At 43.0% G+C, this 17,938-nt stretch overlaps 1 protein-coding gene across 1 annotated transcript in view; it reads left to right on the top strand.

The window, feature by feature from the left end:
* Positions 1-15,421: 15,421 nt before the first annotated feature.
* Positions 15,422-17,938, top strand: part of SHROOM3 (shroom family member 3) — a 230,726-nt gene continuing 228,209 nt past the window's right edge. The window contains exon 1 of the mRNA XM_079990672.1: positions 15,422-16,054. Within this exon, the coding sequence (XP_079846798.1) occupies positions 15,887-16,054 (168 nt within the window). The 5' untranslated portion in view covers positions 15,422-15,886. The remainder of the gene's footprint in view (positions 16,055-17,938) is intronic.

A 17,938-nucleotide genomic window follows, 5' to 3' on the forward strand; every position in this document is an offset into this window, starting at 1 on the left:
ACAGCGCTGGCCCCTGGCCTCTTAAGTGAGATGGGCGCACAACCCCAGAGTCTGTCAAGACTGGCCCGTATGGGCAGGGGTACCTTTACCTTTTTACCTTTAGATCAAGACCACCCCTCAGATATATCACACCTACATCACAAAAAAGGCGGTCTAAACAGAAATTTGAATGTTGTTTTTTTTCCTGTCATTGTTTATCTCCTGTCTGGCAGGTTACTTGATTGGATTTCCTGGGGAGCCTGGCTAGTCTTTTGTAATGATAAATACTTAAAACAAAATTTAAAAATTCCTTCTAGTAGCACCTTAAAGACCAACTAAGTTAGTTCTAGGTATGAGCTTTCGTGTGCATGCACACTTCTTCAGATACACTGAAACAGAAGTCACCAGACCCTTCTATATAGTGAGAAGGTGGGGAGGGGTATTACTCAGAAGGGTGGTGGGATTGGGTGATTGGCAGATAGCTGTGATGAGCCTGTTGACGACTCTTAACGACTGCAATAGGTCTTACAGGAAAAAGCAAGGGGTGAGAAGGTGAAAAATGGCTTTGTGATGTATAATGAGATAAGAATCCAATGTCTTTGTTCAGACCAGGTCTCTCCATGGTTTTAAGTTTGGTAATAAGTTGCAATTCAGCAGCTTCTCTTTCCAGTCTATTTCTGAAATTCCTTTGTAATAGAACAGCTACTTTGAGATCTTGTATAGAATGTCCTGGGAGATTGAAGTGTTCTCCTACTGGTTTCTCTGTCTTGTGATTCCTGATGTCAGATTTATGTCCGTTTATTCTTTGGCGTAAGGTTTGGCCTGTTTGTCCAATATAGAGAGCTGAAGGACACTGTTGGCATTTGATGGCATACACAATGTTAGACGATGAGCAATTAAATAGTCCCGAGATGGTATGTGTGATGTTGTTGGGGCCAGTAATGGTGTTGTCCGGGTGTATGTGGCAGCATACAGTATGTGGTGACTTCTGTTTCAGTGTATCTGAAGAAGTGTGCATGCACACGAAAGCTCATACCAAGAACTAACTTAGTTGGTCTTTAAGGTGCTACTGGAAGGAATTTTTTTATTTTGTTTTGACTATGGCAGACCAACACGGCTACCTATCTGTAACTGATAAATACTTAGTTCCTGGGCCAGGTCACAGGCTCACACCCTATTCATATCTTAAATGTGCCCTTAACACAGGATTTGTGAGGAAGGAGACAATGGGAAGTTTCCCACTTTGACCTTGCAGAGAAAACATTTGCTCAGTTTAGGAATCAAAATGGTTCCAGGTTGGTCTTCCTGTGCTGATCTATGTACGTTCTTGGTTGGTACGCTTATGAACATTACCATATATCTAAGTCCATAAAATTCCTATCACATCCCTCACCACAGACAGAAGAACAGCCGATGGGAAAATAATAAAAAACAGCCCCCCAACTGCCACTAGCCTGCCTTGTCCAAACATCTTTCTCTGAAAGGATTTCCCCCCTTTTTCATTGTTGAACAAGTATTTGTTGTTGTTGTTTAGTCATTTAGTCGTGTGTGATAGGAATTTTATGGTCTTAGATATATGGCAACGTTCATAACCACACGTACATAGATCAGCACAGGAAAGCCAACTTGGAACCATTTTGATTCCTAAACTGAGTAAATGTTTCTCTGCATGGTCAAAATGGAAAAGCCTCCCCATTGTTTCTTCCTTCACAAATCCTGTCTTAATCTGTGTTTGAATAAGGGTGTGAGCCTTATCATTACAAAAGACTGCCCAGGCTCCCCAAGAAATCCAATCAAATAACCTGCCAGACAGGAAATAAACAAAGCGACAGGAGAAAACAACATGCAAATGTTCTGTTTTAGATCGCCTTATCTGAGGGGTGGTCTTAGGTTACACCCCTTCTGTGATGAATGCATAATGTTTCTGGGGGTGGTCTTGATCTACAGGATGGGAATTTCAAAAGTCTTTATAAGCCCTTGCACAGCAATTTTGGGGGTCATCCTCCTCTCCTGCGTGTGAGGGGAGTACCCTGTTGCAACAGATCAATAAAGATCAAGCTTACTAGCTGCTTTGCTTCTCAATATTCTCTGGTTGGCCTCCTACCAATAGGGAACCTATGTAAGGACTCTATATGGGCTCTTGGATACCCCATAAGGGAAAAGGGCATATTTTTATTTACAACACGTGTCCAACTCTTCGTGACCCCATGGACCAGAGCACGCCAGGCACTCCTGTCTTCCACTGCCTCCCGCAGTTTGGTCAAACTCATGCTGGTAGCTTCAAGAACACTGTCCAACCATCTCGTCCTCTGTTGTCCCCTTCTCCTTGTGCCCTCCATCTTTCCCAACATCAGGGTCTTTTCCAGGGAGTCTTCTCTTTTCATGAGATGGCCAAAGTATTGGAGCCTCAGCTTCAGGATCTGTCCTTCCAGTGAGCACTCAGGGCTGATTTCCTTAAGAATGGAGAGGTTTGTTCTTCTTGCAGTCCATGGGACTCTCAAGAGTCTCCTCCAGCACCATAATTCAAAAGCATAAATTCTTCGGCGATCAGCCTTCTTTATGGTCCAGCTCTTACTTCCATACATCACTAATGAGAAAACCAGAGCTTTAACTATACGGACCTTTGTTGGCAAGGTGATGTCTCTGCTAGTGCTATTTTCCCTGGAAATCACCTCCCTTGTTCTCTTATCTTCTTCTTTGGCGATCACTCATAGCTGAGTAAGATTGTAAGTGTGGTGTAGTGATTAAGAGCGGTGGACTCATAATCTGGTGAACTGGGTTCGCTTCCCTGCTCCTCCACATGCAGCTGCTGGGTGACCTTGGGCTAGTCACACTTCTCTGAAGTCTCTCAGCCTCACTCACCTCACAGAGCATTTGTTGTGGGGGAGGAAGGGAAAGGAGAATGTTAGCCACTTAGAGACTCCTTCAGGTAACGATAAAGCAGGATATCAAATCCAAACTCTCCTTCTTCTTCCATAAACACAGTTTTAACAGTGAGTCCATAAGTGACTGTGGAGGCCAATTTTGGATCCACACGTCCTTCCACAGTGGGGACACATGTTTCCGGGTGGGAGTTGATCATGGTGTGGGTTTGCCAAGCGTGCCCTCCTCTTAGCACGTTTCTCCCTTTAATCCTGAGTTTGAGTGTCTTCAAAACCCACGATGCCTTTGGTAAAGGCTGTTCTCCAATTGGAGCACTTGCAGGCCAGTGTTTCCCAGTTGTCAGTGTTTATACTACTTTTTTTTAGATTTGCCTTGAGACAGTTGTTACGGTAAATTCCGGGTGCGGAGTTGCCCTGCCACCCAGCTTGTCGGACGGAGTCCGCGGGTCCTAGCGGAGGAAATGAGTTCAGCCGGAGACGGAGCAAGATGCGGAGATCCAAGTTTATTGCACAATAGGTTCAAGATGGGGTTGAACCCCGAGAGTGGGGCGACATAAACTTTTAAAAGTTCCCTCCAGGTCCCAGAATACAGTGCAGAAAACGTCACGAATACATCACAAGAGGTGGGATTACACAGATCATCACTTCAGTAAGGTAGGGATTACATAGATCATCACTTCAGTAAGGTAGGCAGGGTAGAGGTTGCATAGATCATCACTTCAGTAAGGTAGGCAGGGTAGAGATTGCATAGATCAGCACTTCAGTAAGGTAGGGATTACATAGAGTAATAGAGATATGCATAAACGTTTCCTGAGTACAGGTGATGGCAAGACAATGGCACAGCTATGCATTGCCCATTACCTAGCATTGCCCAGAGGAAGGGCTTGACTGGACCATCTGACAGGATTAAGGTTTTCCTGGGTACGTGACCTGTCGGTTTGAGGATTATGGCGCTGGGAGTAGCATCATGGAGTCCGGAGGGAATCGAGTAGAATGACGTTAAAATGGAGAAGATCGAAGCTTTGGCTGATTTTATATTATTTTCTGAAGTTTTCGGCTCCTTGCCGCTCAAGTGTGTATTGTATATTAAAAGCGGAAACAAATGGATACAATGTAACAGGACTTTGACAGTTTTACGAGGTCGCTAGTTTCGGTTCCATTGTTCTAGCAGTGGGGAGCCGTCAACAACTTGTCAGGAGGTTAAATGAGGCGTGCAAGAACTCCCTGAGCTAGCTCCTGCAGGGGAATGCACGTTCTTGATGGGCTAAGGCGCAGCCATTATAGTCAATGGGGAAAACAGTACGATACGGTCTACTCGTTAGAAATAGGGCGAACAAGACTTAAGAAGGAAAGGCTTATTTCGCCCGTATATAGAAGGAAAGGATATATGTAGAAGGAAAAGATATTATTTATAAAGTCAAGGGTATAGTGTGGTGCTTGTGCAACAGTGTGGGGGTTCGAGTCACGGCAGAGCTGGGCGCCGTCGAGGTCATCGCCTCGGGCCCTTTACTAAAGAGGAGGAGGAGTGAGGAAAGGTACCCCCCCTCCTTCCATATCACAGTCTTTAAACCTCTTTTGCTGACCACGAGCATTATGCTTTCCATTTTTAAGTTTGGAATAGAATAGTTGCTTTGGAAGACGATCATCAGGCATCCACACAACATGACCAGTCCAACCAAGTTGATGTTGATGAATCATTGCTTCAACACAGGTGATCTTTGCTTCTTCCGCTATACTGGCTTTAGTTCGCCTGTCTTCCCAAGTGATGTGCAAAATTTTTCAGATACACCGTTGATGGAATCTTTTGAGGAGTTGGAAATGGCGTTTATAAGTGGTGCATGTTTCGCAAGCATCTTCTTCATTTTCTTTGGCAATCACTTGTAGCCGAGTAAGATTGTCTTCCATAAACACGGTTTTAACAATGAGTCCGTAAGTGAGCGTAATGCTGGTGGATCAGAGGCAATAGATCAGAGGCAATTGTATTTCATTCAGCAGAACTTTACTGCTAGTGAAGGCAAATGAGCATAATGGTCACATATCCAGTACATTCAGGATTGGCACTAACCATAAGAAATCCAGTTGCAGCAGATTTAACTTAAACTTATAATAACTTACAGTAAGTCCAAACTAAGAAATGCAAAGGCGAATAAGAAAAGTGCCTCGGCTGCTTATAAACCAACATGTTCAGGATGGCATTGAAAGTAAAACAGTCAGATAGGAGATAGCTCCCAACTTAGTACTCCAGCAAGGAAAATATCCATGAATAGGAAAAGAACTACCAAGCTGATCTGAAGAGGTGGAGTACTAATTTGTAAACTGCATACTCTCCAACATTACTTAGATGAAAGTAGGGACATTTCTTACCCCCCCCCCATGAGATATAAATGCTGGTCCCCAGGACTTAAGTCCTGGACCCCTTTGAAATAATAAAGTCTGGGCAAAGTTGCTGAAGTTCACACCTATCGCGTCTGCCTATTGCAATGTAAAATCCAACCCCCCCACTGGCTCGGACACCACATCCAGAATCTTTATTCAGAAGGCTTTTCACAGGTGGGCTGCAACTTTGACTCCTTCCAGGTTTTGATCAGGATCCATTCTCTCAATTGGGTTTTATAGGCAGTAAAGTCCAAGGGCAATGGGATGCTCCACTGCAGCCACCACTGCTTGGGACAAGCTCTGGCTCACCCTCCCCCCCCCCCCCAGCTTGGTGGCAGCAGCACTGGCGGGTGAAATAAGGACATTCCAGGTTCAGCTCAGAAGCTGGGGCGACTTTCATAATTCCAGGAATGTCTCTGTGAAATCCGGAGTTTACATAATGTTGTAAGCCTCTCGCAGGCATGTCCAACAGGTAGATCATGATCTACCGTCGGTAGATCACTGGACGTCTGTGGTAGATCACTGGTTCTCCCCCCCAAAAAAGAAGCTCAACAACTTTTGCTCCCCTAAAAAAAGCTCATTTACCCTGCACACCCTCAAAACGGGGCTTTCCTTCTTTAAAAAAGCACAACAGCCATGACCTGAACCCCCCAAAAGGTAGATGACTGCCAGTTTTTAACTCTGTGAGTAGATCGCAGTCTCTTGGGAGTTGTCTGTTGTGACGTGGGGTTTGTGATTTCAGCTCTCTTGACATAATATGCTGGAGACAGTTCTCTAGTAACACTTCTTTATTAAAGCAACAAGACTGAAGACCTGAGGAGGGGAGAGCTACATTTATAGGGACAGGGAACTAGCTAGAAAGGATACATTTTGGAGGGAACAATATCAGGCAATCACAGTCCTGCCTTTTGGAGGAAACCAATAAGACAGAGGATCCAAATACAGCAGCTTAAATGAACCAATAGTAGCTGTACCCTCTGGAACCAAAAGGCAGTTACTTTACCCTAATGCAAATACAGACAATAATAATACAGATAGGTAAAGGTAAAGGTACCCCTGCCCGTACGGGCCAGTCTTGACAGACTCTGGGGTTGTGCGCCCATCTCACTTAAGAGGCCAGGGGCCAGCGCTGTCCGGAGACACTTCCGGGTCACGTGGCCAGCGTGACATCGCTGCTCTGGCGAGCCAGAGCCGCACACGGAAACGCCGTTTACCTTCCCGCTGGTAAGCGGTCCCTATTTATCTACTTGCACCCGGAGGTGCTTTCGAACTGCTAGGTTGGCAGGCGCTGGGACCGAGCAGCGGGAGCGCACCCCGCCGCAGGGATTCGAACCGCCGACCTTTCGATCGGCAAGTCCTAGGCGCTGAGGCTTTAACCCACAGCGCCACCTGCGTCCCTACAATAATACAGATATAAAATCCTTTGACTCAATACACAACATTGTCCACCCCTGGAGGATCCTGAATTTATTGCTGAAGCATCTTCAGCAGCAGGGAACCTCAGGCCTAAACGTCAAATGTCGCCCTCCACGCTTTTCTGTTTAGTTTTCAGGACTCCACATAGGCTATTTCCTCTCCCCAAGCAATGTCCTTCACTAACCCACCTCAATCATTTTTGCCTGGCTAGGATATGTCCTTGACTATGATAATCCTTCTTGGTTGCCTGGATAGAGAAGTGCAGCTCTGTGTGTAGAAACCTTTTGGAATGTAGCCTACGATGTAAATGTCGGAGTCCATTGCACGCCCATTTTTGCTTCTGCCATCCTGTTTTCACAGTGGCCAACCAGATGCCAATGGAAAACTTGCAAGCACAAAACCCGCACGGATGAAATTACTAGATATAAATAACTATCAGCTGCAAGAATTTGGTCAGTAAGGACTTTTCAACAAAATTGGACGGTTTGATTCGTATTAGAATTAGTATCGAACAGACGGATTGGTAACAACTTACAAGAGTTGATGTGCATAGCTCTCAGCAGCACATCCTTGGTCTGATTTAAATCATGAGGATTATCACATTGTTCAAGCTTAGTCACAGCAGAGGAAGCTGTGGTAAACCACTCCTGTTTTGACAATGAAGTTAAATGTCATTTAGAAGTCAGCCAGCATATCACGTAGGTCCAGTAAATCCTGCAAATTGTTTTAGAAGAAGGACTGAATTTCAGGAAAATCACAAAGGAGAAACAAATATATTTGCATAATAAATTTCCAATAAGACTCTTTCTTTCTTTTCTTTTACATCCTACCTAAAATCCATAAAGGGAATAAGTACCTCAGGGTACAATTTCATTCTTTAGCATTTTTTCTACGTTTGTGGATTAACTTTGTAAGCCATTTTGTTCCTTTGATTCCCTCTTACATACGAGATTCCATGGACTATAAATAAGAGTAACGTAATAGAAGCGGATGATAGTGACACTTTAATAACAATAGATGTACAATAACTCTATACTAGTATTACCTCATGACTCTACATCCTAGGAAGAAGGAAACCAGAAAGACATCCTGCAACCTATTTTTCCCCCTCTTGGTGACAGAAATAGTTTTGTACAGGAACTACCGTATTTTTCGCTCTATAACACGCACCAGACCATAACACGCACGTAGTTTTTAGAGGAGGAAAACAAGAAAAAAAATATTCTAAACAAAATAGTGGATATATGATTTTTGTGGCTCATGCTGTGGCCACAGACATGTGATCTGACAGTGAGTTTGGAGTAGCCCAATGCAAAAATCCTGAGGATCCATGTGGATTCATGCTTTGTAACCATGGAGGAGGGAAGGAAGGGGAACCATGGATCCTCTGCTCACGACTGCAGCAGATCCCCCCCGCCACCCGCAGGCATTCGCTCCATAGCACGCACAGACATTTCCCCTTACTTTCTAGGAGGAAAAAAGTGAGTGTTATGGTGCAAACAATACGGTATTTCTTGTTTGACAAAAGGGGTGGGGAGCAAAATGAAGAAAAAGATGTAGCAGTTGGGTGTAGCCTCTGGCTGTAGTGATGCCCAATTTATAAATGGAATACATATGAAAAGAGAATTGCTCATTCTTTGAAGAATCCATATGTAATGTGATCTGGTATATACCACATTGGCCTGAATATAAGCCTCACTTCCCCCCCAAATTCCAACCTTGAGAAGTTAAAGTGCGGCTTATATTCACGGCCAGGAGCAGCAAGGAATAGAGTGGCTTATATTCAGGTATTTTTTCTTTTTTTTTCTTTTTCCCCTTCCAATTTTAAAGGTGCGGCTTATATTCGGGTGCGGCTTATATTCGGGCCAATACGGTATATTGCAGTTGGAGGGGAGAAGCAAGAGTTTTGGAGGAAAATTTTTGAGTGGATTAATTCCAAAGCTACTAATACCCACTTTGATATATGTCAGAATTACAATAATTTTTGGATTTTTAAAATTTATTTGCTTATTAAAAAGGAACATAAACACTTGAGTACATCTATAGAAAGTCCATGGATGGAAAAACCTACTATAATAGATCTTAGCCGACACTTTTGCATAAATATTGGATTCTCGGTGCATCCCTGACCTAATAGAAGCAAACCCCAGAATCCTTGAAGGAGACACTAGAGAATTGCTGTGCTATGTTTCATAGGAAGCAGACTGCGAATGGAATGGAATGGAAAGGAAAGGAAAGAAAATAAATAAATATTGGAACTTGATCCTCTACTGACACTTGGTGGCTTTTATTTTTAACTACTTTCTAGGTATTAACTTCTAGTTGAGGGATATAGTATAAGGCAGTGATGACCAAACTTGGCCCTCCAGCTGTTTTGGGACTACAACTCCCATCATCTCTAGCTAGCAGGACCAGTTGTCAGGGATTTTGGATCCTATTTAACTCAGTACATAACACCCACAAATAACCCAGAGATGCATTTTAAATAAAAGAACACATTCTGCTCATGTAAAAACATGCTGATTCCTAAAATTAGCAAAGATTTACTATAACAGTGATAATTTATGTTGGAAATGTAAAGATAAAGAGAGTACTTTTTATCACATGTGGTGGACCTGCCCCAAGGTGAAAGACTTCTGGGAGAAGATTTATAATAAACTGGAAAAAAATGTTGAAATATACATTCAGTAAGATATATTCAGTAAGAAACTTCTTGGAATAACAGGTTTGGAATTGCCCAAGAAGGATGTTAAATTATTTTTGTATGCCACAACTGCTGCTTAAATTTTATTAGCTAAGAATTGGAAAACACAAGAAGTACCAACAGTGGAAGATCAGGAAGAATGGACGAAATTTAAAGACTATTTAGATAAATATGTTAAGTTAAATTAATTGGAGAAGTTTGCAAATAACAGATAGGCTTAGGACATAACTAGGTAATTGGATGAATTAATATGTTTAATACTGAATTGGAAAGGAAAATATGATGATGTTAAGTGATTAAGTTAATTTTAGAAGAATAGTGGTTTTGGGTTCATTCTTAAGGAAATCAGCCCTGAGTGCTCACTGGAAGGACAGATCCTGAAGCTGAGACTCCAATACTTTGGCCACCTCATGAGAAGAAAAGACTCCCTGGAAAAGACCCTGATGTTGGGAAAGATAGAGGGCACAAGGAGAAGGGGACGACAGAGGACGAGATGGTTGGACAGTGTTCTTTGGGAAATTAATAAAAATTTTGAAAACACACACACACACACACACACAAAACCCACGCTGATTCCTGGAACGTCCGCAGGCTGGATTTAGAAGGCGATTGGGCGGGATCAGGCCCCCGGGCCTTAATTTGCCTACCCATGCACCATACCATCTAAGGCTGATGACAACTGGCGTCAAACCACATTTGAAAGCTCATAGATTTTTCATGTTTATGGTTGGGGAGAGCTGTTCTATCAAGCATGCAGCCAAGCATTAATTGTAGCAGACTTATCTCTCTTGATGCTTTGCTTGTAACAGAAACTGATCGTATTCAGTCTACAGCTAAGAGGGTTATTTTTCAGATCCTGAAAGTGCAGCGACAGAGAAGGCAAAATACAGTTAGATTAAGTAATTGTGTTAATTTGAATAGCAGGAATAAGGTGCTTATATACAGTATATGCTTGAAACCCCTTAAGGAAAAGGTATTTGTCATATCATCTTCAATCCTGTCGTATGGGAAGCTGAAATGAGAAACCGCTGCAAATACTGTCACCACTTCTTACTTTTTGAACATCTCAAGTGTTACATATTATTCTCTGAAAGAGGAACTTATTTTACAAGGAGTTTCAGCTTGGTATTTGACTTGTGGATTTCATGGCACTAAAAAAATATCTTGTCGCACTTTGCTGAAGAAGCTCATCACTGTCTTGCATTTTATGGAACTGGGGAAAACTTTGACGATACACAATCTTAAACTGAAATATTTATGATCAAAGATGGAAGCGTGTTCCATGGCTTAGCAGTACAAGAACATGATAAGAATTTCATAAAATAAATCTCATCCATCCCTTTCTAGAGAGAAACAATAAGGTATTACTATGATTTAAAATGCAATAAAAACACATAGAAACAATTATTAAAGCAACAACAACAATCTATCCACATTTTAAAACAACAACCAGAGCACATATAAAAAAATGCAATACAGAAACCAGCTGGTAAAGATCTGTTCCTATGAGATGGGTGCTTGATAATAAAATGTATTTCCAATTAATAATGATAAATATTAATGATTATAAAATAAAAGGAAAATAAAAAATGGATATAGGGTGACCAAAAACAGTCCCCTTCCTCCGTGTTGAAATAGGTAAAAATAATAATGGGGAAAGCAAAATGTCACTTAGAAAAGGATCTGAAATATTCTCCTTGAACATTGATTTTTTATTATTATTCTGGATTTGATTCTTTAATGTGTTGTGAACCGCTTTGAGATTTTTTCTTTAAAATATAGAACGTTATAGAAATGAAGAATAATAAATTTCACTGATTAAAAAAATAAAAGACTGCTAGACATTCCATTGTGGTGTTTGATCCAAGTTAATAGTGGCAACCGTAACCTAGGTTTGTTGATCAGTGAAATATACCCGGAGTCGAGAGTGGATTTCATGCTCTTTATTCAGCTCATAGTGGTGAGGAGGAATGGAAGTTCCCCCAGAATGTCTGCCTTATATACATTATTTACACAATGGGCCCCACCTGATAGGCTAATTCCGGGATTCTCCTGTAGGCCAATCAGATTCCCTTCCACCTGGAGCTGGATTGGGTGGCTCCTGTGGACCAATCAGACTGCTGCATTCTGGATCCTATTATTCTAGGACCAATCAGACTGCTGCATTCTGAGTCCTATTGTTCTAGGACCAATCAGACTGCTGCATTTTGGATCCTATTCAACTCAGTACATAACAATGAGCTTAATAGATTTAAGTTTCTTACCCTGGACCAGATCCATTGGCAGTAGCTGGGCCATCGTAAGATCTAGCATTTGTCACCAGCCCGCCTCTGCTCCCGAAACACCCCTGGTTCAGTGGGGACCTCCATCACAGCGGAAGCTTCCTGGTGGCAAAGCCAGGCTGAAGAAGGGCACCTCTTCCACATCTTAACTGCGGTGGATGGGGATTGTTCTGCCCAAAATTGACAACAAGGGGCCTTTCCTTTTTTGAGAAAATAGCAGGACTCTTTGCAGTTCTATGTATGTAGCTCAGAAGTTGAAATAGACTCAGAGTCGAGAGTGGATTTCATGCTCTTTATTCAGCTCATAGTGGTGAGGAGGAATGGAAGTTCCCCCAGAATGTCTGCTTTATATAAAGTACAGTGGTGCCTCGCAAGACGAAAAGAATCCGTTCCGTGATTCTCTTCGTCTAGTGGTTTTTTCGTCTTGCGAAGCAAGCCCATTGACAGCTTAGCGGATTAGCGCTATTAGCGGTCTAGCGGCTTTTAGCGATCAGCTGAGAAGCGGCTTATCAGCGGAACAGCTGATAAGCGGCTTAGCGGCTTAGGAAAAGGGTGGGGAAAGAGAAAAAACCCAGCGGGAACTCGCAAGATTTTTTTGTCTTGCGAAGCAACCCCATACAGAAATTCGTTTAGCGAAGCGCCTCCAAAACGGAAAACCCTTTCGTCTAGCGGGTTTTCCGTCTTGCGAGGCATTCGTCTTGCGGGGCACCACTGTACATTATTTACACAATGGGCCCCACGTGATTGGCTAATTCACCTGTAGGCCAATCAGGTTGTGGATTCACTTCCACCTGGAGCTGGATTGGGTGGCTCCTGTGGACCAATCAGACTGCTGCATTCTGAATCCTATTGTTCTAGGGCCAATCAGACTGCTGCATTCTGAATCCTATTGTTCTAGGACCAATCAGACTGCTGCCTTTTGGATCCTATTCAACTCAGTACATAACAGAAGTTAAGCCAGCAATAGCAGGGGAAGGAGTTTGGAGGATGAGCAGAAATGACCACAAGGTAACAGGGGGCCCTTTAATGGCCCTGTAAAAAAACAATTTTAAGAAAGTACTCCATTCATATTGAAGTTGGGAGCTTCTCCTTTGATTTTCCGTTGAATTGTAGAGTTGGAAGGGATCCCATGGGTCATCTAGACCAGGCGCGTCCAACAGGTAGATCGTGATCTACCGGCAGATCACTGGACATCTGTGGTAGATCACTGGTAGATCACTGGCTCCCCACACAGAAGCTCAACAACTTTGACCTGAACCCCCCCAAAATGGGGGTAGATCACTGCCTCTTGGGAGCTGGCCACCCCTGATCTAGAACAACCCCCTGTAAGAATCTCAGGATATAGATTCCCTGAAGTGGTATTTGCTGGTGTATGTTGAGTTTTGTGGTGGTTGCTTTTTTAGAGGAGCTCTGAGGGTCAGGATAAGGAGGTGCTTAAGAAATGGTAATAATAATAATAATAATAATAATAATAATAATAATAATAATATAGTATTTATACCCCACCCTTCTGGATGGATTTCCTCAGCCACTCTGGGCAGCTTCCAACAGAATATTAAAATACAACAGTCTACTGCATTAAACATTGAAAGCTTCCCTAAACAGGGCTGCCTTCAGATGTCTTCTAAAAGTCTGGTAGTTGTTTTTCTCTTTGACATCTGGTGGGAGGGTGTTCCACAGGGCGGGTGCCACTACCAAGAAGGCCCTCTGCCTGGTTCCCTCTAGCTTTGCTTCTCGCAGCAAGGGAACCGCCAGAAGGCCCTCAGCACTGGACCTCAGTGTCCGGGTAGAACGATGGGGGTGGAGGCGCTTCTTCAGATATACTGGACAGAGGCCGTTTAGGGCTTTAAAGGTCAGCACCAACACCAACACTTTGAATTGTGCTCGGAAACGTACTGGGAGCGAATATAGGTCTTTCAAGACTGGTGTTATATGGTCTTGGCGGTCGCCCCCAGTCACCAGTCTAGCTGCCGCATTCTGGATTAGTTGTAGTTTCCGGGTCACCTTCAAAGGTAGCCCCACATAGAGCGCATTGTAGTAGTCCAAGCAAGAGATAACCAGAGCATGCACCACTCTGGCGAGACAGTCCGCAGGCAGGTAGGATCTCAGCCTGTGTACCAGATGGAGCTGATAAACAGCTGCCCTGGACACAGAATTAACCTGTGCCTCCATGGACAGCTGTGAGTCCAAAATGACTCCCAGGCTGCACACCTGGTCCTTCAGGGGCACAGTTACCATTCAGGACCATTCAGGACCAGGGAGTCCTCCACACCCGCCCACCTCCTGTTCCCCCAAAACAGTACTTCTGTCTTGTCAGCACCAACACTTTCAATTGTGCTTGGAAATGTACTGGGAGCCAGTGTAGGTCTTTCAAGACCAGTGTTATGTGGTTATGTGGTCTCGGTGGCCGCTCCCAGTCACATGGCTATGTGTAAAGATCGCTGGAACTGAATGTATTTCAGTGTCGGCAATACCGGTATCTTTTTTTAAATAATATTTTTATTCATTTTCCAATACAAATTTATACATTTCATACATCTTAATTATATCCCCTTTCTCTTTTTTGACTTCCCTCAACCTGACTGAAACTCCTTCACAATTTTACTTCTTCTGTGTTCCTAAAGTCATACTTCTATTATTGTTATATATTAAACCTTATTTTTTGGTAATATTCTAACATTTCTTCTCACAGAGCTTCATTAAAACTTACAGACGTTATCTGATTATCACTTAATGTTTGCATATATTCTATAATTTTTTTCCAATCTTCTGTAAATCTCTGATCTCGTCGATTTCGGATCCTTCCAATCATTCTGTCAAGCTCTGCATAGTCCATCATTTTCATTCTCCATTCTTCTAACGTAGGTAGCTCCTCTTGTTTCCACTTCTGGGCCATCAATATTCTTGCTGCTGTCACTGCAGGCAATACCGGTATCTTAACGTTATGCTTCATGTGATGCTGGGATAGAGCCTGAGACTTTTAATCTCACAGTTGTGGGTTCGAGCCCCACGTTGGGCAAAAGATTTCTGCATTGCAGAGGGTTGGACCAGATGATTCTCACGTTCCCTTCCAACTCTGCAGGTCTGTGATGCTATGAATCGATGATATCCATGGAGCGTTTTGGGGTGAGATCTCCCATAAATCACCCAGTGCCTAACACATAATCATATCTGTGGCCAACAAATATTGAATTGGAGTGGAAATTCTGAAGCATTTCCCAACAAATAATTAGCAAAGTGATGTTTTCCCCAGAAGGCAGAAGAAGCTCCATGACGGCAGCAGTCTCTGGGGTCCTTATAAATATGGAAACCTCAGTTATGAGGCACCACACAGGTTTTTGTGGCATGCAGTGGCAAAAACAGACAAGTTTTCTTCTTCTCTCTCCCTCCTTCCCCCAGTTGAACACTCATTTAGCAGCAGGCATGACAACACGGGCAAGCGAGTGCAGTGAGAAACTGCTGAAAAGAGCTAAGCTATCTCCTTAACATTTTTTCAAGGGATTAATTTCACCTGCCTTTCCTGTTTTCCTGGCCCGCTCTCTTTTCCCCCTTTATAAACTCAGCTGGGAAACTATTTCAAGTCCTCAGCTCGAGAGAACAAGTTGTTTAAGGTCCAGGCTTTTACTCCCTTCCCCCTGCTACTTTTGACAAGTCACAAAATTGTGAAGTTAGCAGAAAAGCGAGCTGGCAGACAGGGGGTGGGAGATGCTTTCATTCTTTGGATGCAATGAACTGAGGAAAAAACGGCCATTGTAATGGTAAATTGCTCACAGAAGGGGAGAAAGGGCTGATAATCAATATAAAAAAATAATAATGAAGCGCTGGTGTGCATTTGAGGAGCTTGCTACCCAAAGCATTTAAATGTCTCTTCTTTTCCCTTTTTATGCTGAAAAGCCACCGATTGCAAATGTTAAGGGAAAGATTGAAGAGGTGAAAGGAAGGATCTTCCACGGGACCAATGTTTGCACGCGGAGAAATGCTTCGTGTTCAAAAAGCTGCATCCAAAAAGTTGAAAGTTCTGAGATAGAAATGATGCGCAGATTGAGCTCTGCCTTCTGGACTTCTGCTGAGAAGGAAAACATAACCTCCTGGCAATCCTAGCAGCCTGCGATCCTGTAGACTTTGAGGCAATTCATCATGGACGTGAGGGATTTTAATCTTCTACTCTCTCCTCCTCCTCCTCCTCCTCCTCCCCAGACTCTTCCAGTCCCTGCTTTTGGCTTCAGTGAGTGCTTGAGAATATAAACATGAGGATGCTGGACAATTTAAACAGGACTATTATTTCTTCTTCGGAAGCAAACTTAACCCATAAAGGAAGATACATTTATTTGGAGGTTTTGTTACAAGGAGGTCCGCCATGGGGATTTACTTTGAAAGGTGGACTGGAGCATGGGGAACCATTAATCATCTCCAAGGTAACCTTGTTTACTTGAATTAAAGATGCCTTCAGCTGCAGATTGGGCCAAAATTGTGGTTAAAATGTAATCCAGGTGGAGAGTGGATTTTTTTTTTTTTTTAAGTCCAGGAATGTGCTTGCTCTGAACTCTTTGATTCACTGAGTGGTTAATTCAGTACTTTGGTGTACTGTGAAGCGAAAGGGCATTTGGCGCAAAACACGGGGAACTTCTTTTGCACATACCCCATTAAAATAAATGGGAACTGTGCAAAAATCACGGTCCAAAGGGGCTTGCGCAGAAGAGGATACATCCTGCACTTAAATTACTTTTCTGTATTCAAGGGGAAATCTCTCATAACGCTAACCTAATTTACAATTAAAATAAGCTGGCATACTTGGACTTAAACGATTTAGTCTAATTCATGTCAAAGAGATCAAACTGGCTTAAATCAATGAAGTTCGGTTTAGCAGATCAAGCAGCATGCATTGGTTTTGTGAGAAAGAAGAAACTTTATTTGTTATTAGTGTTTTGATTCTTGGTTTTTAAATTCAGGTAGCTGGTTTGTGTGCAATGTTAGCTGTAACTACAGGATGTTGCTGTGCTGTTGGTTCTAGAGAAAGTAACAGAGGGAAGCCTTGAAGTGGACTCTTTAATCAATAATGTGCAATCTGTGGGGTTTCACTGAATTCTTTTTCAAGCAGTGCAAGAGCTCTTTGGGAGACCACAAACCAGTATAATCTTACAGACAAAAGTTGTTCCAAGAAACTAATGATGTAAAGGCAAGGAAGCAGAGTGAAGTGTGGCAGAACTGGTTTTGGGAAGGAGTCAGGAGGGCTGTGACAGAATGCATTGACACTGGAAGTTGAGAAAAAGGGGAATCACAATTCTCAGTCCACTCCTGATCTCCTCATTCTATTTTAAATTTAAGCAAAACCCTCTCCTGTGAGAACAATATGAAATGCAAGCCATTTAGCACTGAGAGGCGAAACAACGTATTCCACCTCTTTCGGCTTAGAGGGAAGAGTGTTTTGTTGTATAATAAGTGTAATATGCACAGCTCATAGTTTTTAAACAACAACAAGAGGGATGGATGGTGCTTACTGCTGAAAATTAATGAGTCTATGGGACTTGGTTTCTACAACAACCAACTCCCTTAATGTCAAACATGCCTGGGGTGTGCATGATACCACCGGGAGCTCAGTCCCTTTGTTCCTGTTCCTTAAAACGTCTGCGCAAAATTGGTACTTCTGTTTGTCTTTTTAAAAGTTACTTATTGAAAGCGGTTGTGATTGTGGCTTTGTATTTACGTGCTTGCAGGGTCTGAGCTTCCTGACTCAATGTTTTGAGTTTGCACTTACAGTAACTGGAATCCACAGCTAGAATGGATTTGTAAACCAACTTCAAAGCATTATTTCAGATCCTGGTTGCTACCCCCTGCCCCCAATAAATCTCTGGTTTGTAGGCAGGTTTGGGTATGAACTTTGAAACAAACAATGATTTAGCTAGGCCATGGTTTCATATTAAGACCAATACCTGAATTTAGGGCCTCAGTAGAGGCCTGGTGTCCAAATTGCTTCCTCCGGATATGAACCCATTATCTGCCAGGGACTGGCTGGATGACACCAGCCAGGGAACCGCCAAGGGAAACCCCAGAGGAAGAAAGCTAAGAGCCCAGGGGTTAGTGATGGGATGCTGAGAAGAGGTCAGGGGGAGGAGAGTGGGAGGAGATGCTGGATGCCAAAGGGGCAACAGGGTTTAGTGGGCAGGAAGAGTCTGTGACAGAGAGCAGTTCAGACTATGAGGCTGAAACAGAGGAGGGAGGTCAATGGACTATTGAAGAATCCAGAGAGTTTCCCTTTCCTGGTCTCCAAGAACACGCAGGATAATGAGGATGGCAAAACA

Source organism: Podarcis cretensis (assembly GCF_951804945.1).
Source record: "Podarcis cretensis genome assembly, chromosome: 9".
NCBI lineage: Eukaryota > Metazoa > Chordata > Lepidosauria > Squamata > Lacertidae > Podarcis > Podarcis cretensis.